Here is a 27,354-nt window from a genome sequence, read left to right on the forward strand (position 1 = left end):
GTTATTTGGTTGTGGTCGTCCTGAGGTCAGTGGAAAACTTTTCCTTGATTCAGTTAGTTGTTTTTACGCATTTTACGCACGGGTTGGCTGACCCTTTAAGCTGCACAAAGAGTTAAATTTCATTCATAGCTGCAGAGTAATAGTGTTTAGCTTACCTTGCACGTGTCAGTTAACGTGCCATCTCTGTAGATTTTTGCTCTTTTCTTAATAAAAGTCGATTTGCGGTCTTTACGCACAGGTAGTGGTTTCTTCAGAACAACTTTGACTGAAAAAGAGAACTACTGAACCTAATGCAAAGCTTTGCTTTCTTACCAAAGGATTTCTCCATCCCTTTTGTATCACTGGTGAGCCCGGGTTTGGAGGGGACCGGTGAGGAGCAGCCACCATGTCGCGCTATGACATGAAGGATTTCGGGGAGGCTGCACAGTTTTTACGCAAATCCGAGCTGGAGCTGCTGGCGGCGCACACCATTCCCTTTGACGGTAGGCCTGATGACTTTAATAAGAAGCTGCCCTTATAACGGAAATAATTTGAAATGTACTCATTTCAAATGATTAGCTTTTTTTTTAAATTACAATAAAGTTGTTTTCAATTTTAAGTTGGGTAGAAATTCAGCTGTTGGTGTGATATTCAGTTTGGTGTAGTCCCATGCGTCACAGTGTGTTTGAAGAAACATAAGCAGTTATGAAACATGGAAAATAATGCTTCACATAACGTTACTAATTCAGAATCAACTTTGAAAACCCCTTCTTGTTTTTTGAAAGTGCATATATGATTTACAAATTGTCTAATTTTATTACAGACTTTTCATATGAAAAGTACAATTTAATATTATTTTGGAAAACTTTATCACATATCACATGCAATTTATTTGTGTTTTACTTTTATTTCATGATGATTGACTCTAATTCACAGATCAGTAATTAACATTTACACTGAAGAGTTTTCTGTTTCCCAACATCCTTTGCTCCTCTGTTAGGTAAGAAGCGTGCCTGGATCCCTGATGAAAAAGAGGCATACATCGAGATTGAGATCAAGGAGCTCAGCGGTGACAAAGTCATCGTTGAAACTAAAGATGGGAGGGTAAGTGACCACCAGACTTTATGGAATAATGAATGAAAACATTAATTCACCTCTTCCTCCACACTGCAAGCTCACTTCAGACCTGTTTCCTCCTTTCCTGTTTCCCTCTCTTCAGTCTCTGACAGTGAAGGAGGGCGACATCCAACAGATGAATCCTCCAAAGTTTGACATGATCGAAGACATGGCCATGCTCACACACCTCAACGAGGCCTCTGTGTTGTACAACCTGCGCAGACGCTACTCTGCCTGGATGATCTATGTGAGTATCACATTATGGTACTTCCCCTCTCCCGTGTTTCCATGCTCCCTTCAGAGGCATGATTATCCAGATTAAGTTTCCCACTTCAGCTGTAAGCTTCAGCAATGTCAACTTGTCACTGGAAGAACTGGTCTTGTTTGCTTGCGCTGATCTATTATGAAGGGTTAATGTGTGCGGTGTTATGTTCTCCAGACTTACTCCGGGCTCTTCTGTGTGACGGTGAACCCATACAAATGGCTGCCCGTCTACACAGCCCCTGTGGTCGCTGCCTACAAGGGCAAACGCCGCTCTGAGGCCCCCCCACACATCTACTCCATCGCAGACAATGCATACAATGACATGCTGCGCAGTAAGTGTTGCCATTCCTTTAAATATAAGAACATAAAGTGAACAAAAGCACATCTATAGTGATGTAGTGAAGTTTAAATGCTCATGTCACTCAGCTCATGTTATTTCCTCTCCCTCAGACCGTGAGAACCAGTCCATGCTCATCACGTAAGTGCTGCTTTTTCAATCTTATTTTAAGTACAGATGAAATAATATAAAGGTAGTTTCTAATTGTCCAGGAACTTCTTTTAATTTGAAGACTATGTACACTTAAAAAAGCACTTATCAGCCTTTTTTCATTCAAAGCTTTTTCTGAAATCTCCTATCCCCGTTTCTTTTTCATTCATCTCTGTGCCGTGCAGTGTGATGACTGACTTACACAACTTTTAAAAGTTTTGTGACCATTTTTTGCCTGTTGTATGTACACTTTGTTATTTTTCACACTCCTATAGCGGAGAATCCGGTGCTGGCAAAACTGTCAACACGAAACGTGTCATTCAGTATTTTGCCATTGTGGCAGCTCTTGGGGACACACCTGCCAAAAAAGGAGTAAGGCTGATGTGGCAACCCATATTTTTGTTTCCCAGCTTTTTTTTTTTTTTTTTTGCTGTATTTCTCTTTTTCTTTTTTCTTTTTTTTGGTCCCAAAAATCCTTGGGTGTATTTCTTTTATACCATCTTCATACATTTTCCTCCTTGTCAAAGTGGTAAATGTGAGAACTGATCACATTCATGTCTGAGTCTTCACCTCATGTGTTGTGTTGCCCTTTACAGCCACTTTACTCTGCTTTCATTTTTACTTTGTTTTTCTTCTTCCCTTTTCATATAATTTATCCTTTTTTGATTCCATTATTTTTCCCTTTGCTTTGACCTTACGTTTTGACTTTTCTGTGCTGTTTTAATTTTTCCATACCTTTTTTTTTTTTACCCTGCATTCACAATTCATCAAATAAAACAAAGTGGCCATTGATTTTTACCTCAGACTTAACAACTAGTCCCTGATTTTCCAGTTGGTTCTGATTGTTCCCTGTGATAGTCAGAGTTCCATATCGTCTCATTGCCCATGAAAGGGAACTCATAACTGTCTTCTCTTATTTTGCAGCAAGGTCCGGCCACTAAAACTGGGGTGAGTTACAGCGGCAAACAGAATTGATACAGTCATCCTACAAAGTGTAAATTAAAATAAAGTAGTGATGTAAATATGTATCTTGACATTTATTTGTTTATCCTCTCTCTATCAGGGGACGCTGGAGGATCAAATCATTGAGGCGAACCCCGCTATGGAAGCATTCGGTAACGCCAAAACATTAAGGAATGACAACTCATCCCGTTTTGTAAGTACCCCTTCTTTTTCATGTTAAAATGCTTTAAAATGTGCCTGATTTATCACGTTTATACTGATGTCAATTTCTGAAGCATTCCTGAAATATTTTGTATATTTTCCCTGCAGGGAAAGTTCATCAGAATCCACTTTGGACCTACTGGCAAACTTGCCTCAGCTGATATTGATATATGTGAGTTTACCATTATATATTTTAACTCTTATGTATTTCTTTCCTGTTTTATGCCTCATATAAACCAGTGTTAATTTCATCAACTACAACTAGACTTAGACTAGCTAAAAATCTATCTTTCATGATAAAAACTCAGACGAAAAGTAAGTTTAGTTTTCGTCATGGAGACTAAAACGAGAATGTTAGAACCTGACTGACAGACATTCGAAATTTCTATTTCTCCACTGTGCAACTGAGGTTTGTCAGTACTTTTATCATGTATTTTAAATTAATCAAAGCTTTGATGGATTATTATATTAGGTTTTTACATTTTATTATATATGTTGACCTAAAGAAAGCATTTGCACCATAGATAATTCTTATAAAATGTAGCAAATATGGTATCAGAGTTGTGGCACTCCAGTGGATTTCAAGTTATTAAAAAAAAAAAAAATGGCTCATTCAGATAGATGCAACAAGTTCAGAAGCATAAAGTTTAAACTGTGGCGCACCTCAACCTCAGGAGTCAGTCCTTGGACCAAAACTTTTTATTTTTTATGTGAATGATATTGTAAATGTTTCTAAGTTGCACAGCTGTATTCTATTTGCAGATGATACTGCTATTTTTTTTTTTTTTAACTTTAGCAATAATTTAACACAGGTGCTTAAAAACAGCTTAGGCGTAAAAACAATAGTTTGATGTCAACAAATTATGAATGAATCATGAATAAATGTACTTTACAGAAACAGAGAGAAAAGTGCAAATGCTTCAGTTAATTTAGAAGGAATTGAAATTCATCAGTTAGAGGAAACTACATTTTTAGGCGTTATGATTGCTAAAAATCTAAACTGGAAATCACATAAATATTACTTAAAGGGGAAATTATATGAAAGAATCGCTGTTACACAAAGTAAATGATTCATTAGATAATAAAGCGTTGTACCTTATATATAACTCATTAATTGATCCATATCTTGCAAAATATATACAAATATATACAAATACTAATTTTACAAAAAAGAGGCGTAAGAATTATCAGTAGAAGTCAATATAGAAATCTACACAGCCCAGTAATATTAATGCATACAGCGATAAAAAGAGAGAGGTTCAGTGTGCCATGACCCCAGCATAACTAACTAAAGCCTGGTCCAGGCCTGAGCCAGCCCTAACTATAAGCTTTCTCAAAGAGGAAACCCTCAAGCCTAGTTTAGAGAGACTAAGATTAGATTCACACTTATATCAACAAATTACTTTACTATATGTCCTTTAGATCTTCTGGAAAAATCCAGAGTGATATTTCAGCAGCCTGGGGAGAGGAGCTACCACATCTACTACCAGATCATGTCCCAGAAGAAACCAGAACTGTTAGGTGAGTCTCTGTCCATGATTCAGATGTTTTATCATAGATAACTGCAGGAAAGTGATGCCATCATTGAAACGCTTTCCTCCAGACATGCTGCTGGTATCCTCCAACCCGTACGACTACCACTTCTGCTCCCAAGGAGTCACCACAGTGGAGAACTTGGATGACGGGCAGGAACTGATGGCCACTGATGTAAGAGTTTTTGTCTGCATGGTAGTCATTATGGCTGGGCAATTAATCGAGAATCAGATTACACCGCAATATGGTGGTATGATTCTCAAATCACAGACGGTGCAATAACCAGAGTTGGAAAAAAGTACACAACTGTTGTACTCAAGTAAAAGTACACATATTCTGGTCAAAATTTAGTTAAAGTAAAATTACTGGTCTCTAAATTTAACCAAGTAAAAGGAAAAGGTATTTAATTTAAAGCTGACTTTAAGCACTGAGTACCGAGTAGCCAATGAGTTGTACAGTAAAATATCATCTTTCCTTAATAGTAAGAATGACAAGAGAATAGATCTCCAACCAGGTTGCTCAGGTAAAGTCGCACCTCTATAATAAAACTAAATACGCAGCAAATTTGACAGTGTTGATTTAATTCATAAAGAGTTAAATTTAACGCTTTGAAGTTGCCTATGTTGTCCCACACTACATATAAGTTATCCTTTTGAAATGTGAAATATTTTACAGCATGACAGACTGCAGTAACTCTGTGGCAAAGTGGGTCTCCTCTCACAAGAACAAAGAGAGTCAGTTCTAACTCTAACTCAGTGGATAACTTCACTCAGAGTTCATTCCTGTTTTTCCTGTGTTTGACAGCTGTTGTGAGATGTGATGTAGAATCATTCTCTCACTATGTGCTACTGTGTAGTCAACAAAGGTGGAAAAGAGTGTTGTACTCAAGTAAAAGTGCATTTACTCTGCTTAAAACCTACTTAAGTAGGAAAAAAAAGCAATTACTTCAAAATGTATTGAACAGTACCCAAAAACCTAATCAACTACAGCAATTTGAGGAAATGTAATAAGTTACTTTCCACCCTTGGCAATATTTCTTCAGAATATCAGTTTCATACTTATTTTTTTTTACTTTTTTTGTGGCAGAGATGTTATGCTCGGCACACTTTTTAGAATAGTTCACAAAAATCCTACTTTTCTTGTTTTTGTACATTTTTTTCTCAATCAAATTTAAAACGACATAAAAAATTCTCATTCCCTTCAATACATCAGTTCATATCATATTTTTTAATTTGAGTTAAAATAATCACAATTGGATTTTTGTTCAAAATTGTTCATCCTCGTCAATCTTACATTGTGCTGCTTTTGATATAGATATTTATTGCTTGTTTTTGTTGAAAAAGACATAAGATGAGCAACTTAGAAAATTATTGTATATTAAATTGCTATCTCAGTATTCTAGGAAAAAAAAAGATAATTTTTTCAAATTGTTTAGCTCAAATAATCATTTACCCCTAGCAGTACACAGGCTAGTTTTGCTGCTTTTCTAATAATTTTTTTTTACAATATAAGCAACTCAGAAAATGCTTAACCATGCTCATCCTTTTGTTTTCAGGAGAACCTCAACTTCATGAAATGAAAAGTGTTTTTCAACTGTAACTTATTAGATGTAAGACCTAAAAAAAAATAATCAAACAGATTTTTAAAAAATGTGATTTAAAGAAATATTTCAAATATGAAGTTATTTTTTCAAGAGTTAAAAATAGAGAAAACTTTCTAAATATAAACATAAAAATAGTAAAATTTCACATATAAAGCTAAAAATGAATATTTCTACACCAAATACTTGTGTGTATCTATTAAATAAATAATAATCAAAATTATTTTACACACCGTAAATATACACAGAAAAATATGGCATTTTCGCATTCTAAAACCATGAGGTATTTCCAAACAGTGTCAAGTGAGCATAAAAAGATTTATAAGTGAGCCAAAATCAAGCTAAACGTATAAAAATATAATTATATAAATATATGTTTTTTCCCTTTTTCAACTGTCCCACTGTAAAATACTTGATGAACACAGTTAAAAGGAGAATTAAATTACCTGGACTGAGTTTTTTTACACATATTAAAAACATAATGAGTTTATTTATTTCCTTAAAAAAATAAAACATAAAATGCTGAAATTATGAAAAATTACCAATGCCAGTCCTGTACAGTATGGACCACTGTCCCCTATGTGTACAATTATTTTTTATATCAAATTCAAATGATCACATATCCTGTTATAATTAACCTATTGACATCAAATAAAAATTGAAAGGAGTTTAAAAATCACACTTTCCAAAAAAAAGTGATTGCACTGCAAAATGTGGCTTTGTTTGCATGCTATCACGTGGAAAAATAGCGCAAAATGACATCACACCGGTGTAATCATGGACTCTCAAAGTTTAAAACAGCACACTGAGTAGATATCTATTCTTACACTTCTTTACAGCGTGCCATGGATATCCTGGGCTTCCTGCCTGATGAGAAGTATGGCTGCTATAAAATAGTCGGAGCCATCATGCACTTCGGCAACATGAAGTTTAAGCAGAAGCAGCGCGAGGAGCAGGCGGAGGCTGACGGCACTGAAAGTGAGAGCCAGCGCAGCACTGACCACAGAATCATCCATGATTTGCAAACAAGTCTGTGATTTTTGCTCTGTTTTATCACCAGGTGCGGACAAGGCCTCGTACCTGATGGGAGTCAGCTCAGCTGACCTCATCAAGGGTCTCCTTCACCCAAGGGTGAAGGTGGGGAATGAGTATGTGGTGAAGGGGCAGAACGTCGAACAGGTGAGGCAATATAGGTCTTTATCAGAGTTAGAGATGATGTATAAGATATTTTATGAACAGAAAAATGAGTCACAGCTTCAGAGGAATAATATACATAAATGAAGAGCAGCAGCTGTAGTAAAATAAAAGTGTTCGTTTCACCTCACTGAGCTGGATGACTTGTGTTCTGATGAGAAGAGGCTTCTTAATCCTCAGCTGATCAATACGCTCACTACTCAACACGCACACTAGAAAATGGTATCTAAGCAACAGTGTATCCATGTGAATGACAGATGTATTCCTCCTGCGTGAATGAATGTGTGCTGATATTTGTTCATGGGTGGGGTAGGTTAACTACGCCGTTGGTGCTCTGGCCAAAGCCACATATGACCGCATGTTCAAATGGCTGGTTGGACGGATAAACCGGACCCTGTACACCTCTTTGCCTCGCCAGTACTTCATAGGAGTTCTGGACATCGCCGGCTTTGAGATCTTTGATGTAAGTTCATTTTTAATAGTGGGCTTATAGTCATATCTCTTAGAACTTGATTTCTTTATTTCTGATCAAATTTTGATTTAATGTAATGATTTAATGTTTTGCCTCATTTTTCCTGTTTTCATTCATCTTTACAGGATGAATCACTGCATCATGTTCTCTTACTGCTCTCTGATAATACCTCCCCTTAACAACTGTTTTTCTCAACAGCTCAACAGCTTCGAGCAGCTGTGCATCAACTTCACAAATGAGAAGCTGCAACAGTTTTTCAACCACCACATGTTCATTCTGGAGCAGGAGGAGTACAAAAGAGAGGGAATCGAGTGGACCTTCATTGACTTCGGGCTTGACCTTCAAGCTTGCATTGATCTCATTGAAAAGGTAAAAAAGTTTGTCTTCATTTAGACAAATTTATTCCTTAATGAGGATGTTTTTTCTAACGCTGCTCTTCCTGCAGCCGCTGGGTATCATGTCCATCCTTGAAGAGGAGTGCATGTTCCCAAAGGCCACTGACAACAGCTTTAAAGCCAAGATGTATGATAATCACATTGGCAAGTCCCCAAATTTCCTAAAACCACGGCCAGACAAGAAGCGCAAGTATGAGGCCCACTTTGAGCTGGTGCACTACGCAGGAGTGGTAAGTGCGTCCTCCCCAATGCCACAGTAGCTTTACTACTAATATAGAGATTCAGGAAACCGAGATATCTCTGCTGTTGTTTAACAGGTACCATATAACATCATCGGTTGGCTGGACAAAAACAAAGACCCGCTGAATGAGACGGTGGTGGCATGCTTCCAGAAGTCTGCCAACAAGCTGCTTGCTTCTCTGTATGAGAATTACGTCATCTCAGACTCAGGTACATTAAAAGGAGTCTTTAAAAAGGGTATAGAGCACAGTTAAAGATGCAAGTATGAACTATTGCGCTACTTCTCTTACAGCATCCGACCCCAAGGCTGGTGGAAAGGAGAAGAGGAAGAAGGCGGCGTCTTTCCAGACTGTGTCTCAGCTCCATAAGGTGAGAAAAACTCTGCTAGTGCTGTCGATGATGAACTGAGGATATGTCAGATAACTGTTGTTGCTTTGTGTGATATGAGCAGACCTGCCCAAAGAATTGTTTGGACCCCTGAAAAACCCAGAGAATGGGCCCTCCCTCGTTGTGATTTACTGATGATAGCTACTGGCTAACAGTTACCTTATTTTTGCCTTGAAGGGTGTGCCGAACTATTACTGGGTTCTGATGTTTCAAGTATTTATTAATTCTACTTTTAAATCCCATTTCAACACTTTTCCTGCCCTTTTTTGCTATTCCTTTTTATTAACCTATTTTGGTTTCTGTTTTTTTTTCCTCCCTTTGCGGCTTTTAACCAATTTTTGTAACTTTACTGTAATTTTTGCCACTCTAAGCCCATTTTTGATGGGTTTTTTAACCCATTTTTGCTACTTTGAACCAATTTTTTTATAATTTACCACTTTACTGGAGCTTTTTTGTGATTTAATGCTCATTTTTGACACTTCTTTTTGACATTTATATCTAATCCTTGCCCCTTTTTGCCCATTTTATTTGTTTTTCTCCAATTTTTACCACTTTTTCCCAGTTGCCCTGCTATTTTGCCACTTTGAAAACACATTTATGCCACTTCTTTTTGACATTTATATCCAATTATACCACTTTTAATCCAGTTTTGCTGTTTGCTGCTCTTTTATTGCCACTCTTTTAACCAGTTTATGCCCATTTTTGTAACTTTACGCCCATTTATGCCCCTTTTTTTTTTACATTTATAGACCATTCTTGCAACTTTTTGCCCATTATATTTGATTTTCACCCATTTTTGCCACTTTCTATCATTTTTTCAACTGTTTTGCAAATTAATGCAATTAATTAATTGTGCCCCTTTTTAGTTTCTTTTTCTCCCTATATTGCCACCTTTTTACCAGTTTCTCCACTATTCTGCCACTTTGCAACCATTTATGCCTCTTTTTTAAAACTTACCCAAATTTTGCTTCTTTTTGTCCATTTCTGCCCCTTTTTTCCACTTTTCACAATTAAGTTATTATTTTCCATTAAAGTTGCCTTTTTTGGGTTTTAATTTCTGGCATCCCAACATTTGTGCACATCATGGCTTAGCTATGAAGTCTGACATTACTTTCAAAATGGTTTAGGCCAGTGTGCCCATCTATCTTAATAACATGACCAATTAAAGGGTCATTTTGTTTTAAGAAAAAGGGTTTGCATTTTTATAAAGGCTTTATTTGTATTACTGCTTAAATATATGAATGGAATTCAGATTAAAAATAAAATATGGATATCACAGCCTAATTTTACTGTGGACCGTGATTTTCCTGACCTCCATGGACTCCAGTTTGGCTGGGCCCCAGAAAGCTTTTTCCTCCCTCACGGGCGGCCCTGGATAAAAGAAAGTGTGAGCATCCTTGGACAGCTGGGTCGGAGGCAGTTAAGACTTGCAGTGATGTTTAGGGCATTGATCACATGAACATCACTTTAAGTCTGTGCTGGCTCCTCTCTTCATCACAACAAGGACATCGTAACAAAGAACCACAACTGCAGAGTGAAAAATCTAACAATCTTGGTCTATGTTCCTGAACTTAAAGAATGAAAGTAGATAAGTCATAATCAAGTAAAATAATAAAGTAAACAAACATTCAACTTTTATTTACAGGAAAATCTGAACAAGCTGATGACTAACCTCCGCAGCACCCAGCCTCACTTTGTTCGCTGCATCATCCCTAATGAGACCAAGACTCCAGGTAACACAGAACACAGCTTCACAAAATCAACACAGGCTCAACCAGTTGGGTAAAAAATCATGTCTAAAACCTTGTCCACACAGGGATTATAGATCCATTCATGGTGCTGCACCAGCTGCGCTGCAACGGTGTGCTGGAAGGCATCAGGATCTGCAGGAAGGGCTTTCCCAACCGCATCCTCTACGCTGAGTTCAAACAGCGGTAAAGATCATCATCAGATCATGTTTGCATGTTCTTGATGCACTTGGAGTCACACTCAGGATAACTCTTTAACTTTTTTTGTTGACACTTAGGTATCGCATCCTGAACCCTTCGGCCATCCCTGATGACAAGTTTGTGGACAGCAGGAAGGCTGCAGAGAAGCTGCTGTCCTCCCTGGATATCGACCACAACCAGTACAGATTTGGACACACAAAGGTAGGAGGAGGAGTCTGTGTGATGCAAAGCTATAAGAGCACCTTTAAACTCCAAGGGTATCAAAAATTACCTAAAAAAATAGGAGTGAATCAGTCAGTGGTAATTGACACTATGACTAGTAAAAATGAAATTATAAGGACTTTTTATGGACTAAAACTGGACTAAAATGCTTTTGAGTTCTTAACTAAAACTAGACTAAAACTTTCTGGAGTGAAATGACTAAAATGAGACTCAAATTAAAAGTCATTTTAATCTGAAGAGTAAGACTAAGTTGCTGCTGTGGGATGGAGGTAGCCTAGTAGTTTAAGGCAGTCCCAATGTACGCGGTCGGTCTGTGTTCGAATCTGTCCTGTGGCACTTTCTCCCCAGCTCTTTCATCCCTGTTACTGATTCTGTCGACTGTCTTTCTCTGTCAATAAAGGCCCACACATAAATCTTAAAAAAAGAAAAATAACTAAGGAATCTGACACTCTTTCTAGTGTTGATTCCATTGACTAAAATTATGGCTTAAAAAATTTGTCGACTACCCTTTCTGACATGAGGACAACCAAAACCAGCTAGAGATAGAACTTTGTGGATGAAACTCAGATGAAAAGTAATTTTAGTTTTCATTTAGGGAGAAATTCAAAGTGAATAAACACTATGACCAACAGCAAAGACTGAAATGTAAGGACTTTGTATTGGCTAAAACTGGACCAAAATGTTTTTGAGTTTTCATTAACTCAAACTAGACTCAAATCTTTTTCGAGTGAAAATTACCCAAATATGACTAAAATTAAAGACATTTCAATCTGCAGGCAAAGACTACATCTAAAATAGCTGCCAAAATCAACACTGTCAACAGTGTTCATTCTGTCTACTTAAACTCTGACTGCAAAAAACATCTGTCGACTACCTTTTAAGACTAGCTAAAAATAGATCTTTGATGATAAAAACTTTGACGAAAAGTAAGTTCAGTTCAGTAAGTTCAGTTTTCATTTAGGAGACTGAAATGAGACTGAAATGTTAGTGCTGGGCTCTTGGACATATAAAATCCATGGTATTCTCCACTTCTGGAGTGAAAATGACAAAAAATAGACAAAATTTAAAAGCTATTTTAATCTAGAGACAAAGACTTGATTTAACTTCATTTGCAGTGTTAATTCTGTCGACTAAACCTGTGACTAAAATCCTCAACACGCTGGTTGCAGGATTTATTCCCGGTCTCGGTGCTGCTTGCTGCAGGTCTTCTCCCCACTCTCTCTCCCCATGATTCCTGTCTCTCTTCAGCAGTCCAATCTAAACGAATGCTAAAAGGCAAAAAATTATCTTAAAGAAAAAAAAAGCATTGATAGAGCATTAATGATATTAATTTACTCTCTGGCTGATGAAATTAGTTCAAAGAGAATAAACAAAGAGGGTAAAATGTACAGACTTTTTATTTACTACTTATTTAAATCTATTGGGCCAGGAATAGAACTAAACTGAAACTTTCTGGAGTGAAAATTACTAAAATGAGATTAGAATTTTAAGTAATTTATAATCTAGAGACAAACATCAAATTTAAAAAAACTTCCAAAATCAACACTGTTTGCAGTGTTAAACTATGGTTGAAAAAAATTTGTAGACTGCCCTTGTTGAAAAATAAAAATAAAAATAAAAATGTTTTTAATGATAAAAACTCGGGTGAAAAGTATGTTAAATTTTCATTCATGAGACTAAAATGAGACTGAAATGTTAGTGTTGGCTTTTTTCATTGTTGGCATAGGTTTTTTCAGTATTTTTATCAAAATATTTTAATCAATTTAAGTATTAAAAGGGCATTAATATGAGTGTTTACACTGTCAGAGTGTTACATTTATTTGGGATTTGATATCAGGCTAAATGGAATTGTGCAAAGAGGAAAAATGTGACTAAATGTAAAGACTGAGTCTAAAGACAGACTACATTTAAAATATATGTAAAAATTATCACTGGTAGCCGTGTTTATTTCATTGACTAAAATAATGACAAACATTTTTGACAACTACCTTTTTTGTCATGAGGATTGCAGGACTAAGACTGACTAAACATAGACCTTTTATGATAAAAAAAATCTTCTTGTTTTTTTATTTAGGAGACTAAAACAAGAGATGTTAGTGCTAGATGCTTGTGCTTAAAATATTTGTAAAGTAAGGATTGATAGTGCATTGATTTGAGTGTTTCATGGTTGTATTCATTTTACAATATGTCTCATTAAATTAGTTCAAATAAAATAATTGCTTTGACTAAACGTAATGACTTAAATGTCTTCACTTTGTATTGCCTTAAACTGGGCTGAAACTTCCAAGAGTAAAAATGACTAAAATTTGACTAAAACTAGTGAATATTTTAACTAAAGACTAAAACTAAAAACACATGTAAAACAGCGGCAAAGATTATCACTGGGGTGTAATTTGTTTATAAGTACCTGAACTGAATCTTTCCAAAATAATTTTTTATTGACTCTCCATTTTTATGGAGGAAATTTTATTCTTCTTTTCATTGTAATAATTGTGCTGTTCTGTTTTCTCCCCTTGTCCCGCAGGTCTTCTTCAAGGCCGGCCTGCTGGGTCACCTCGAGGAGATGAGGGACGAGCGTTTGGCCAAGGTCCTGACCCTGCTACAGGCTGCCGCTCGTGGTAAAATCATGAGGACAGAGCTGATGAAGATGAATGAAAGGAGGTAAAATGACCAAAGTGGCATTTCTGTCTGCAAAAATGGATTTTTAATGAAGCTGAGTGAGTCTAAAAATCTACGCTGGCACATGAAAGCCCTTGAGCTTGATCACTCAATACCAAGAAGGTGAAGACATGAGTACAAAAAGGCCTCCCTCAACAGTTGCTCCTCTGAACAGGTTCAATAGCAACTCGATCAGCTGCGAGTCTTTCAGCCTGTGATACACTATACCTTGGAGTTCACTCCCTCGCTCTAGTATGTGTGGCATGCAAGGGCAGTGTTATCGGCGTGTGTGAGGCGTGTGCTTGCCCTTGTATGGTTAGCAGGCATGTGTGTGGCCGTAGCGTTAATAAGGGCCCCGTCCCTCACGCACAGACAACTTCCTTTTGCAGGTCTCCGACCATTCTCTCCATCCACTCTCTCTAAATTAAACAATGCTGACGGTGTCCTCAGAGCCAGGTGGCGACATTTGTCAAGTGGCAGCTGCTTGGGCCCTCCCTAAAAATACAACCAGCAGCCCCCTTCATGCCCAATGGCCCCTGGCCCCTTTTGTCCGCGGCGCCTGTACTTCTAAGTGAGTGCATTGGTGGGATATGTGGTGGGTGACAGAGGATTTAAGTCGGCCATTGGACAGAGGGCTTTGGTTTCTAAATAAACACAGACACTCACCTTTGAGAGGCACCCGGCATGGAGTCATGTCAAAAATGCAATCAGCTCCCCCCACCCTCATTCAGCCACCTCCCACCCCAGCGAGTGCACGCTCACTCAAACTCACCCTTTAAACACTGACAGGAAGTCCTTGACCGGTGTGCTCTGGGTCCATATTTAGGGCTGTGAGACGCCATTCTACTGAGCACAAATCAGTGTGGTAACCCAGTTTGGTCACAGTTAGGAAACATCAAAAGCAGCATTAGGTTTATGATTTCATGTCACATCCCTCAGTGTATGATTAGATACAGGAGAGTGGAAAGGCACAGGATTAGGCACCAAGGATAAGTAACTAAATAAATAGACAGGGAGACTCCAGGATAAATCTTTTTGACCTTACTCTCTTTACTTGACATGAACTTTACTTCTGCTGCTTTTTAAAGCACCACAAGTCTGCATCGTTGGCTCCTAACCTTTTGTTTCTTCTGTATGCTAACAGTCCTGTCATCAAAACCACCACCAGTCAAACTCCTGTACTGGAGTCTACCTGAGGGAAAAATATACTATTTGACTTAATAAAGATGGATATTAAAGTGTTTATTAAGCCAATGGAATTATTGTTTAATCTTGTTTACATTCAACAGTTAATCTATGACTTAGCCTACTTCAACCATTGTTTCATGCACGATATTAGCTCACTGCTTTTACTGTTTTTTCCAACTAGAAGCTGCCAATACCCTCTCAGTCCCAGATTACTATTTAGACTAAAAAAAGAGATCTGAATTATTTGTAACTATTTACACTTTTAAACCAAAGTTTGAAAGTGACATAACATAAAAATGTATATATATATTTTTTGGGCATATACTTGGGTATCAAGAGTACAGTGCCTTTAAAAAGTATTCACTTCTTGAATGTTTTATCCTTTAATCGATTTTATAAATCGATTGTGGTCTATATAATTTGGCTTTTTTTTTAACAAAAAATTATTTAAAAAAACCTTCTTTAATGTACATGTGAAAACATATTTCTTCAAAATAATTTTGAGTAAATGAAGATATGCAAGGCAACATAAATTAATGCATTAATATTCAAACCACCTTCAAGTCAGTATTTAGTAGATGCACCTTTGGCAGCTGAGTCAGTGTGGATAGGTCTCAGTCAGGCTTACACCTCTAGGCCCTGAAATTTTACTCTATTCTTCTTTGCAAAACTGCTCAAGATCTGTCAGGTTGCACAGGGACTGGGAGGGAAAAGCACTTTGTCAGTCCAGTCACAAATTATCTATTGGATTGAGGTCTGGGCTTTGACTCAGCCACTCTAGAACATTCATCTTGTTATCTTTCAACCATTTCTGTGTAGCTTTTGGTGTACGTTTCAGTCCTTCTGAGCCTGGCTGCCGAAAAGCATCCCCACAGCATGATGCTACGACCACAGTGCGTCACAGTGGGGATGGTGTGTTGTGGTGATGTGCAGTCTTGTCTGATGGCCAAAAAGCTGCATTTGGTCATATTAGACCAAAGAACTTTCTTCCACCTGACCACAGAGTCTCCCACATGCCTTTTGGCAAACTCTAGTCCAGATTTAATGAGCTTTCTTCAACAGTGGCTTTCTCTTTGCCACTCTCCCATAAAACTTTGACTGGTGAAGAACCCAGGCAACAATTATTGTATGCAGAGTCTCTCCCATCTCAGTGGCTGAGGCTTCAGACTCCTTCAGAGTAGTCATAGGTGTCTTGGTGGCCTCTCTCACTAGTCTCCTTCTTGCATGCTCACTCAGTTTGTGAGGATGGCCTGACCCAGGCAAATTTACGCATGTGCCATATTCCTTCTCTTTCTTAATGATGTTCAGGGGATGTTCAGTGCCTTGAAAATTTTTGTATCCATCCCCTGACATTTACTTTTCAATGACCCTTTGTCTAAGTTGCTTTGAATATTCTTTTATCCTCATGGTGTAGTGGTAGCCAGGAATGCTGATTAACCAGTGACTGGATCTTCCAGACACAGGTGTCCTTATACTACAATAACTTGAGATACATTCACTCCGCTAAAGTGATCCCCATTTCACTAGTTGTGAGACTACTGGCACCAATTGTGTGGGGGTTAATTTTTATGCAGTCACTAATTTTACATCTCATATGTTTTTTTTAACTGATGTTACTTTGAAGAAATCTGATTTCATGTTGACATTAACATTTTTTTGTCAAAAAAGCCAAATTATATTGACCATGATTGATTAATAAAACCAATAAAAGGGTTATACATCCAAGGGGGTGAATGCTGTTTTTGGGCAATGTAGTATTTCTATGTACTTCACTGCAGTCACATAATACTTCCTGCTGTGAACATACACCTGTTTGATCTCTGTGACTCTCCTATTCCCTCCTTTAATTTACCCCTGTCTTCAGGGAGGCTCTGATGATCATCCAGTGGAACATCCGGGCTTTCAACACTGTCAAGCACTGGCCCTGGATGAAGCTGTTCTTCAAAATCAAGCCTCTACTGAGGAGTGCAGCCACTGAAAAAGAGCTAGCTGCTCTCAAAGAGGAGCTAGCTAAGCTGAAGGAGGCTCTGGAGAAATCTGAAGTCAAGCGCAAAGAGCTGGAGGAGAAGCAGGTCAGCCTGATCCAAGAGAAGAATGACCTGGCTCTACAGCTGCAGGCAGTAAGTGTCAGTAAGCACCTTCAGCTCTTAGAAAGACACAAAAGTTTTCAGACTGAGCACATCCCCTTCTCCACTGTCTTACACAGGAGCAAGATAATCTTGCAGATGCTGAGGACCGCTGTGACCTGCTGATCAAAACCAAGATCCAGCTGGAGGCCAAAGTGAAAGAACTCATGGAGAGGCTGGAGGACGAGGAGGAGATGAGCGCTAATGTGCTCGCCAAGAAGCGCAAGCTGGAAGATGAGTGCTCAGAGCTGAAGAAAGACATTGATGACCTGGAGATCACTCTGGCTAAAGTGGAAAAGGAGAAACATGCCACTGAGAACAAGGCAAGGAAATTTGGCTATGAGAGCCACAGAAAAATTCACAGAGCATCCAAATGAATGTGCAGTAAACATCAAGAGCAGTGGTTCTCACCTAGTCTAGCCTCAGGACCTGCTCCCTTCTCCTTAATGTGAATATGGATTGCCTGCAATCCAAGGGCCCCAAGATATATTCATTATAGGTCCGCATCAAACATGAAGTATAGGTTCTTTGCAGATGACGGTTCACAGCAGCAGAGAACTCCCCTTGGGGACAAGAAGGGATTTCTGCATAGAGAAATTCTACCAATAAGGACTAGTTTTGAGCTGTTTACGACTATGCTAACCTTTCAAAGTGGGAAAATAAAAACACTCTTTATTCTTAAGCTACTTTTGTGTCCAGAAAATAATTACTTAAATATTCAGGAAAAAAAGTTCCAGTGTAATTATCTCACAATGTGAATTAAAAAAAGCCTCCGTTTAAAGCCTGGACCAGTGGTGTCACACAAAGCTTGTGTATGGCCAGTTTCCAATGAAGCCGTTCATTTTGGTTCTGTACAGCTTTGCTTTGCTTTAGCACATTAAACTCTCAGCTCACCAGCGTTTCCTCAGCTGATATTCGTTCAGCCTCTCTCTTTGAGGTGGGAAATCGTCTCTTTTAAGAGATCCAGATCATTTGGCTCACCTCAGTAAAGCTGGTTGTTTGGTTGTTCTTCATTTAGTACCAGTTCAGCTTTTTTAAATGTGGATTTAATAACAATAATTGGTTGAAGAAAGGAGACTGGTACTCAAATGGGAGCTTGCTACCGTGGCTCATATTACAGAGTCATTTAGTAGCACAGACTCATTCATGAACAGCACATCATCACTTGGTCGCTCTCTCCACAAGGATTATTTAGTTGATAATATATCACTGTTTCAATTACAAGCATTTTTGTGACAAAATGAGAAAATGTTTATATGTTAAAAGACCCAGTTAGCCTCCTAGCTCAGTAGAAGACTCCTCTAGACTCTTGTCACCCTTCGTCTGACTAGACAAAACCTGATACTAGGAGGTCTGCAGGACTGAGTAATTTGCAATACTGATGGCCTGTATTGATAAAAAAAAAATCAGTTTTTGATAAAGTGTAGGGGTCGTACTTAATAGAGGTAGAAATTTTCAGATGATAATTGCAGCCAAGAGGTCCAGTTAAAACTTTAAAGCACTAACGTCCTTCCGTTCCCATTCATTCCTAATGGCTGTCACCATTTCCTGACCCAGATGCTCCAGGCCATGTGATTGCAAACAACCTCTAAGTCTGAAATTACTTTCATATTAAAACATCTGTTTAAGATGTAAGTAAGGGGCTAAGATTAGCTAAAGCTTATGCAGCTATGCTGTAGACATAAACATTACTACATAGTCAGTGTGGCTAAGTTAGCTATAGCAAACATAGCTAAAGCTAACATAGTTATGAAAGTTACGTAAATTTTACTACATAAGCAAATGTAGCTAATTTGCCAGTATAGCTAAGTTAGCCATAGCAAAAATAGCTAAAGCTAACATAGCTATGCTAGCTACATAAATGTTACCACATGAGCAAATGTAGCTAATTTGCCAGTAAAGCTAAGTTAGCCATAGCAAAAATAGCTAAAGCTAACATAGCTATGCTAGCTACATAAATGTTGCTACATAAGCGAATGTAGCTAAGATAGCTTTGGCAAACGTAGCTAAAGGTAACATAGCTCGGGAACCTCTAGTTCTGCAGAATGTTTAAGACTAAAGGTGTCGTTGATTTCTAATTTTGAAATAGTCAAATATAAATTCCTCCTCTTACTCACAGGTGAAGAACTTAATCGAGGAAATGGCAGCTCTAGATGAAACCATCCTGAAGCTGACTAAAGAGAAGAAGGCTCTCACTGAGGCTCATCAGCAGACTCTGGATGACCTGCAGGCAGAGGAAGACAAAGTCAACACTCTGACTAAAGCCAAAGCAAAGTTAGAGCAACAAGTCGATGATGTGAGTGTTTCTACTGTCTCAGAAACAAAAGCCATGTTTTTTTGCATCATTTAGGCTAAAACAGTGCAATGTCTCATGCATGAAATGTAAGACTTTACCTTTCTACTGTGAATCAGCTGGAGGGTAGTCTGGAGCAAGAGAAGAAGGTGCGCATGGACCTGGAACGGGTCAGACGTAAGCTGGAAGGAGATCTGAAACTATCCCTGGAGTCTGTGATGGATTTGGAGAACGACAAGCAGCAACTTGAAGAGAAGCTGAAAAAGTGAGTTCTCAGCCATGTTAAGTAATAAATATGCTTCTCATAAGATGTGATTATTAACCATTACTAAAAATCTTTTGTTCTAGGAAAGACTTTGAAATGAATGAGATAAGCTCGCGGATTGAAGATGAACAAGCTCTGGTCAATCAACTCCACAAGAAGATAAAGGAGCTACAGGTAGAAACTACTCTAAGTCCCCAAGAGAGTGGAAATGAAACCGCACCATTTTGACAATGAAGTGATAATGTTGTCTTCCAGGCTCGCACAGAGGAGCTCGAGGAGGAACTGGAGGCTGACCGGGCCTCCAGAGCTAAGGTGGAGAAGCAGCGTGGGGATGTGGCTCGTGAACTCGAAGAGCTGAGCGAGCGCCTGGAGGAGGCTGGAGGAGCAACCTCGGCCCAGATTGAGATCAACAAGAAGAGGGAGACAGATTTCTTAAAGCTGCGGCGAGACTTGGAGGAGGCCATGCTGCACCACGAGGCCACCACTGCAGCCTTGAGGAAGAAGCACGCTGACAGTGTTGCAGAGCTGAGCGAGCAAATCGACAGCCTGCAGCGAGTCAAGCAGAAGCTGGAGAAGGAGAGGAGCGAGGCCAAGATGGAGGTCGATGACCTGGCTTCTACTGTGGAGCAGCTCTCCAAGGGGAAGGTAACTGGAAAAATAAAATCCACACTTAAAAGATTAAAATCTGGATAAGACCATGCAAGAGTTTTTCTCTGAACGTGTTGATTTCTGTTCTCTTGCCTGAAGGCCACTTCTGAGAAGATGTGCCGTCTGTATGAAGACCAAATGAACGAGGCTAAAGCCAAAGTTGATGAGCTCCAAAGGCAGCTCAACGAAACCAACACCCAAAGGGCCCGTGCTCAGGCTGAGAGTGGTAAGGAGCTTTCAGCAAACTAGAATTTTTAAAAGCAAATGTAACAAACTTACAAGTTTGTCATTGGACATTTTCTCCTCATCATGTAGGAGAGGTAGGCAGAAAACTGGAAGAGCGGGAAGCCATGGTCTCTCAGCTTCAGCGAGCCAAAAACTCCCTCACCCAGAACGTTGAAGAACTCAAGAAACAGCTGGAAGAGGAGAACAAGGTCAGCTCCTCATAAATATATCATCTTGAATAGTTAAAAAAAACAGATACAGGGAGTCTAAGTTTGAATAACTGTTTTCAACCATCATGATGGGTGTCTTTAGGCTAAGAGCGCCCTGGCCCACTCCCTGCAGTCGTCTCGCCACGACTGCGATCTTCTGAGAGAGCAGTACGACGAGGAGCAGGAGGCCAAGGCTGAGCTGCAGAGAGCTCTGTCTAAGGCCAACGCAGAGGTGGCTCAGTGGAGGACAAAGTATGAAACTGACGCCATCCAGAGGACTGAGGAGCTGGAGGAAGCCAAGTAAGTTGGGTGTATTTTTAACTTAAAGGATCAAATGATTCAATGATTGAACACGCGGCTGCTAACTGTGCTTGTCTCTCATTAGGAAGAAGTTGGTGACACGTCTGCAGGAGGCTGAAGAGTCCGTGGAGGCTTCCAATGCCAAGTGTTCCTCTTTGGAGAAGACTAAACATCGTCTGCAGACAGAGATCGAGGATCTGGTCATTGACCTGGAGCGTGCCAATGCAGCAGCTGCTGCCCTGGACAAGAAACAACGCAACTTTGACAAGGTATTAACTCGATACAATTTTAAAACAGCAGTGCTTTTCTGGCCTTGACAATATGTCCAAACAATAACAGAAGGGCTTTCAAGATTAATCACATTAATCTCCATAACCTGAGATCCATAATTAGTCCAGAATTTTTTTTACCATGTTTAATTGCATGCTTTGTTGTCCCTTTCCATATACTTTGAGCTACTGCAGCATCTCCCTGCAGCTACAATGGTGTAAAATAAGTCCACCACTGCTCCTTAATGTCTCAGTGGACAAGTCACAAGTCATCTGTACACTGTTTTATCAAGCATTTTCCTTTTTACTGCCCCTTACTTCCTTTTCAATCCATAACAAGTTCCTTTTTCTATGGGTAAGTTCGTGTCTTCGATCTACCTTTAAAAGCAGGTCTGTATCCAAATAGAAAGTTAGTTCGTCTGATACCCTTAGTCTAAGACAATAGAAAAATCCAAAATGACACAAAACATTTTTAATGCAAAACAGAGAGATTTTAAAATGCCATAAAAAGGGTGGAATTAATTGGGATTAACTACAGAAATCCTGAGATAAATCTCAACTAAGAATTTTAATCTTTTGACGGTCTAAATAATAGTCATTATTATGTATCTTTATACCTGATTAATTTATTGGTCAGCTCATGACTTAATGGCAAATATGTTCTATTGTGTCCTTAAGGTGCTGGCAGAGTGGAAACAGAAGTATGAGGAGTGCCAGTCAGAGCTGGAGAGCTCTCAGAAAGAGTCTCGTGGTCTGAGCACAGAGCTCTTCAAACTGAAGAACTCCTATGAGGAGACCCTGGATCATCTGGAGACCATCAAGAGAGAGAACAAGAATCTTCAAGGTACCTTTGTAATAAACGCACACTTTGAAGATGCAGTTAAACTGAGTTATATTTTATGCACAAACTCTAATTCCAAAAATTTGGGGCACTGTGTATAATGTGAATAAAAACAGCAGAGTGCAAATCCTTTCCCCCCAATATTTAGTTAAATACAGCACAAAGACAAGGTATTGGTGTCCATATTGATAAACTTTATTGTTTTGGGGAATATACACATTCTGCTTTAAATGCCAGTAACATGTTCCTAAGAAGCTGAGACAGGGCCAAAAAATGACCAGTTAAGTTGTGAAATGTTAAAAAAAATCAGGTACATTCCAGCAGATGTTTATCTGTGGGGTACAGATGGCCAAGCCAAGCAGACAGGAGTCTCGGCGTTCCGTAGATAAAAACAACAAATAACAGCCCTGTTTCCAACTCTATCTACTGTCCTCTTCTCTAAATAAAGGCATAAAAAGCCCCAGTCATATCTTTTTTTTTAAAAAAAAGCCAGCTTTTCTGTGTTATGGTGTATAAGTACATTGAGGTACGTATGGGCTTTGGAGCAACAGATGCTTTCATCAAGATGTTGTCTTTTTCAGGGACGTTCCTTCTAATTTCAGACAATGCCAAGCCACATTCTTCACAAGTTACAACAGCATGGCTTCACAGTAAGAGAGTGAGGGAACAAAACTGGCCTGTATGCAGTCCAGACTTTTCTCCCATTGAAACTGTCTAGTGCATTATAAATCAAAATATGACAAAGGAAACCTTGCACCATTGAGAAACTTGTACATCAACAAAAATGGGAAAGAATTCCACTTTCTGTACTTCAGCTGTGAGTGCCTTCAGTCCCCAGATGCTCACAGAGTGATGTTTGAAGAAAAGGTGATAGGCATTCTTCTGTCCCAACGTTTTGCAGCATGTTGAAGGCCTCAAATTCAGAATGTGTGTATTTTCCCCCCCAAAAAACAAATTTCATATGTTTAAATATCAGATATCTTTGTGTTGCAATCAGTTACGTAGAGGTTGAAAGGGATTTACAAATCACTCTGTTCTGTTTTTATTCAAAATTATACAACGTCCCAACTTTTTTGAACTTGGGATTTTTAGAAATCATATTTATTTTTCTACCTCTGGGTCTCCAGAGGAGATTGCCGACCTGTCTGATCAAATCAGTCAGGGATCTAAGACCATCCACGAGCTGGAGAAAATGAAGAAGGGTCTGGACATGGAGAAAAGTGACATTCAAGCTGCTCTGGAGGAGGTTGAAGTGAGTGATTCACCGAGTTCTCTCCCTTTAGTTTTATTCACCCTAAAAAGGCATTCAGGTTTTAATTGTCAGTGTTTCAGGGCACTCTGGAGCACGAAGAAAGCAAAACTCTCCGTATTCAGTTGGAGCTCAACCAGATCAAGGCCGATGTTGACAGGAAGTTGGCAGAGAAGGATGAAGAGATTGACAACCTTCGGTGAGTTTTCTTTCTTTCCTCTTTATACCAAGTCTTATTTCCTTCTATAAACATCCTTATAACAAACCACATCCTAAAAATGTCTCTCCACGACACCCTTTATTTTCTAGCCGTAGCCACCAGAGATCAATGGAGTCCATGCAGACCACCCTGGATGCAGAGGCCAAGTCTCGCAACGAGGCGGTGCGCCTGAGAAAGAAGATGGAGTGCGACTTGAATGAGATGGAGGTGCAGCTGAACCATGCTAACAGGCAGGCCTCAGAGTCCCAGAAACTCCTGAGAAACCTGCAGGTTCAGATCAAGGTGAGTCCATGTACCAGACAGCCATTGAACTGAGCTGGAGTCAGATTCATTAGAACAAATTCCATTATTGATATGCTTTACCTGATCTGTGACTCCAGGACATCCAGTTGGAGCTGGATGACACAGTTCACCAGAATGAGGAGCTGAAGGAGCAGATGGCACTGACAGAGCGCCGCAACAACCTGCTGTCATCAGAGGTGGAGGAGCTCAGAGCTCTGCTGGAGCAGAACGATCGTGCACGCAAGCTGGCTGAGCATGAGCTGCTCGAGGCTACTGAGAGGGTCAACCTCTTACACTCCCAGGTAAAGAAAGATCCTTCTAAGAGCATCTAAGACAATTAAATTGCTTAAAATTAAGATATATACTTATCATAGATTACCCTTTGTCAAGGGGAGCACATTTAGTTTATCAACCAATAGATAAATTCAGTAAATTAATACTTTCACTGAATCATGGTATGTTGGTTTAGAGATGATGGTTTGGAAGGTTTCTTCAGTGTCAGAGTGAAAACACATTTCTACAAAGTAAAGTCAATTAAATAGAAATATGTAATTCAAAATAAGTGAATGCATTAATATTAATATAATGTTTAGCTTTCACTGTTTGCTTCTGGTTTGTTTTGGAAAACAAACCTTCTCCCAAGCTGTAGTTCTCTTACAGACTAAATCAGGTTGTCCTCTTGGATTTCCCTTTATTTTGCTGCACTCATTTTATCCATTGCGTTTACAAGCCTTCCAAGGCCAGCTGTTGAAAAGTATCCCCACAGCATGATGCTGCCACCACTGTGCTTCACATAATCCCTTTTGTGATGATTGATTTAAATAAACTCGGGGGGATTTTAATTGTCTTGGAATTTTTTTGTATCCTTCCCCTGGCATATACTTTTCAATAACCTTTTCTCTGAGTTGCTTGGAGTGTTCTTTTATCTTCATGGTGTAATGGTAGCCAGAATTACTGATTAACCAGTGACACCGGTGTCTTTACCCTACAATAACTTGACACATTCACTGGACTCAGGTGATCCCCATTTTACTGTGTGAAAACCCATTGGCTGGACCTCTGATGAATCGCTTTAAAGGGGGTGAATACTTATTCAGTCACTTATTTTATATTACATTCATTGACATTATTTTGTAAAAAAATCTGTTTTCACTTCTTTTAGAGTGTTATTTTGCCTAAAAAGCCATATTCTATAGATCATGACTTATTTATAAAATCAACAAAAGGGTAAAAATCCAAGGAGGTGAATGCTTTGTATAGGCACTGCACATAACCAAAAGGCCACCGGTGCTCGAAAGTATTTTTAAAGTATTTCCTGAGCTGATGCTTGAATTGCCCTTTTTTACAGAACACTGGACTGATCAACCAAAAGAAGAAGCTGGAAAGTGATCTGTCCACGCTGTCAAATGAGGTTGACGATGCAGTGCAGGAGTGCCGCAACGCAGAGGAGAAGGCCAAAAAGGCGATTACTGATGTAAGAGCTTTAAGTTACATTAAAGTTTAAGACAACTCTTCACGGTGACTTTAAGGCTGCATTCACACTGAAACCCTCAGTCCTCAATTCAGATATTTTTTTCTGTTCTGTTGTATAGGAACTGTAACAGTGCACTTTGAAAATCGGAATCCGCTTTAGACAACTGTAAACTGTGCCAGCAGCCTGCTGGTTTTGCTGAATGGTTTCTAGTCTTGTCACAGATTACTGAATGATCAACGAACACTGATTTTCTAAACCTGTAGGCAGCCATGATGGCAGAGGAGCTGAAGAAGGAGCAGGACACCAGCTCCCATTTGGAGAGGATGAAGAAGAACATGGAGCAGACAGTAAAGGATCTGCAGATGCGTCTGGATGAGGCTGAGCAGATCGCTCTCAAAGGTGGCAAGAAGCAGGTCCAGAAGCTGGAGGCCAGGGTAAGTCAGGTCACATTAATAGCCTTATTATTAGTCAGGAGTACGGTTTGTCTTGAGTAATTAATTACTTTTTTCCCTAAACTTTCTGGTAGGTGAAAGAACTTGAGAATGAACTGGAATCTGAGCAAAGGAAAAGCCAAGAGTATCAGAAGGTTGTACGCAAGTATGAGAGGAGAATCAAAGAGCTCTCCTACCAGGTAAGCTAAGCGGAGAAGGTTTTTTTTCCTAAGATATTCAAGGCATATTAAGAACTCTTTATGCCATCTGTGCAGGCTGAGGAGGACAAGAAGAATCTGGCCCGCCTGCAGGACCTCATCGACAAGCTGCAGGCCAAGGTGAAGAGTTACAAGAGACAGGCGGAAGAAGCGGTGAGTCCACAATCAATGATGAGCAGTCGTCTTAACCTCTGCTGGAGCATTCGGGTGGTTTTTATATTAGAAAATAATTGAAGATAAAACTTTCACTTTGGTCATCCAGGAGGAGCAGGCAAACTCCAACCTGACCAAGTACAGGAAGCTCCAGCACGAGCTCGATGACGCAGAGGAGAGAGCTGATATGGCCGAAACGCAGGTCAACAAGCTGCGGGTCCGCACCCGCGACCAAGTTAGCAAGGTTAGTAAACTAAATACATGATTGATATGGTTACAGTATACTACAACACTATATGAATGTTAAAATTATTAATCCTCGAGGGGACTGAATAAACAGTTGAGGATGTAATTTGTTTGAAAATTTTGTTTTTTTTTTATTTTTTGGCAAGGGCTGTTAAACAGAGCAATAAATTTTAACCCTTTTCCAAACATCCTGGTTTTATTTTGGATGTTCACATATTTGGTTTTAACACAGTATTTTCATAGAGGGGTAATAATTTTGTCCTCGTCTGTGTTTGTCTGTTGACAATGACCTTGCATAGCCTCAGTCATGTGATCTCTAGTGTAGTCATGAATGATACTGTGTACGTGGTTGCTAATAAACATCTCTATCTGGTGTATTTCAGCTTGCTGAGTGATGTCTTGACACTGAGCTGCGTCCAAACATATCACAGCCACCCAGCTGCAACAGCTGTGCTCTGCTGTGAGGACACATCCAAATAAAGAGTACCAAAACTTTATATACGTCTACCTTGGTTTTTTTTATTGTTTCAGAGTGAATATTTGACAGATGGAAATCCCACAAAAAAAGTCTAAAGAATTTATTATATTATTAATTTGACAAACAGCTGTTAAATAAGAGAAATGAAGTTCAATACAAGCAGAAGAGGAGGAACAAAAGGGTGAAAGTTGGTTACAGAAGCCGTCCTAAGAGAATATCAACTTAATCTTTTAGGTTGAGTCAAACAGGGTTGGAAATTAAGACTAAAGGGTACAAAAGTGAATTTTGAAGCACAACCATGTGAGACTCACTGTATTTCTCAATGCAAACACTTATTGAAAATAAAACCCTGTTTTTTTTTCTTAAAAGGAATAATGTTTTAAGATTTGACACTGATTTTAGCCACCATCAGAATCTTATAAAGTTGTTCTTTTAGACAAATGCTACTGATACTGCCAACTAAGATGAGGTGAATCCAAAAGAACCCATGATCTTTGTTTTTTGACAGACGGCTGTTATCCTCATCAACACATAAACCTGGAGTTAAAGATGTCAGAATATCAGGATTCTAAAATAAAA

At 39.0% G+C, this 27,354-nt stretch overlaps 1 protein-coding gene across 2 annotated transcripts; it reads left to right on the plus strand.

The window, feature by feature from the left end:
- On the plus strand, positions 1 to 26,794 carry myh7ba (myosin, heavy chain 7B, cardiac muscle, beta a). 2 transcript variants are annotated; one of them, XM_041779691.1, is made up of 43 exons: positions 1 to 25; positions 318 to 482; positions 980 to 1,083; positions 1,199 to 1,342; positions 1,535 to 1,691; positions 1,810 to 1,837; positions 2,122 to 2,218; positions 2,771 to 2,794; positions 2,910 to 3,002; positions 3,119 to 3,182; positions 4,433 to 4,531; positions 4,614 to 4,717; positions 6,983 to 7,121; positions 7,204 to 7,322; positions 7,651 to 7,800; positions 8,008 to 8,178; positions 8,255 to 8,434; positions 8,522 to 8,654; positions 8,737 to 8,813; positions 10,477 to 10,564; positions 10,648 to 10,765; positions 10,858 to 10,981; positions 13,527 to 13,663; positions 16,713 to 16,968; positions 17,055 to 17,297; positions 19,094 to 19,270; positions 19,387 to 19,532; positions 19,616 to 19,706; positions 19,788 to 20,177; positions 20,280 to 20,406; positions 20,496 to 20,614; positions 20,718 to 20,914; positions 21,000 to 21,183; positions 21,862 to 22,027; positions 23,152 to 23,276; positions 23,357 to 23,472; positions 23,583 to 23,775; positions 23,874 to 24,077; positions 25,124 to 25,249; positions 25,513 to 25,683; positions 25,776 to 25,880; positions 25,956 to 26,051; positions 26,161 to 26,316. In XM_041779691.1, the coding sequence occupies exons 2-43, from the start codon at positions 386 to 388 to the stop codon at positions 26,314 to 26,316; spliced, it is 5,835 nt and encodes a 1,944-aa protein (XP_041635625.1). In that variant the 5' UTR covers positions 1 to 25; positions 318 to 385. The 2 variants fall into 2 exon arrangements, with proteins under 2 accessions (XP_041635625.1, XP_041635617.1); XM_041779683.1 differs by lacking the exons at positions 1 to 25; positions 318 to 482; positions 980 to 1,083; positions 1,199 to 1,342; positions 2,122 to 2,218 and adding an exon at positions 26,681 to 26,794 and having other exon boundaries at positions 1,604 to 1,691; positions 26,161 to 26,295.
- The last annotated feature ends 560 nt before the right edge of the window (positions 26,795 to 27,354 follow it).

The sequence above is a fragment of the Cheilinus undulatus genome, linkage group 3, assembly GCF_018320785.1.
Source record: "Cheilinus undulatus linkage group 3, ASM1832078v1, whole genome shotgun sequence".
Lineage (NCBI taxonomy): Eukaryota > Metazoa > Chordata > Actinopteri > Labriformes > Labridae > Cheilinus > Cheilinus undulatus.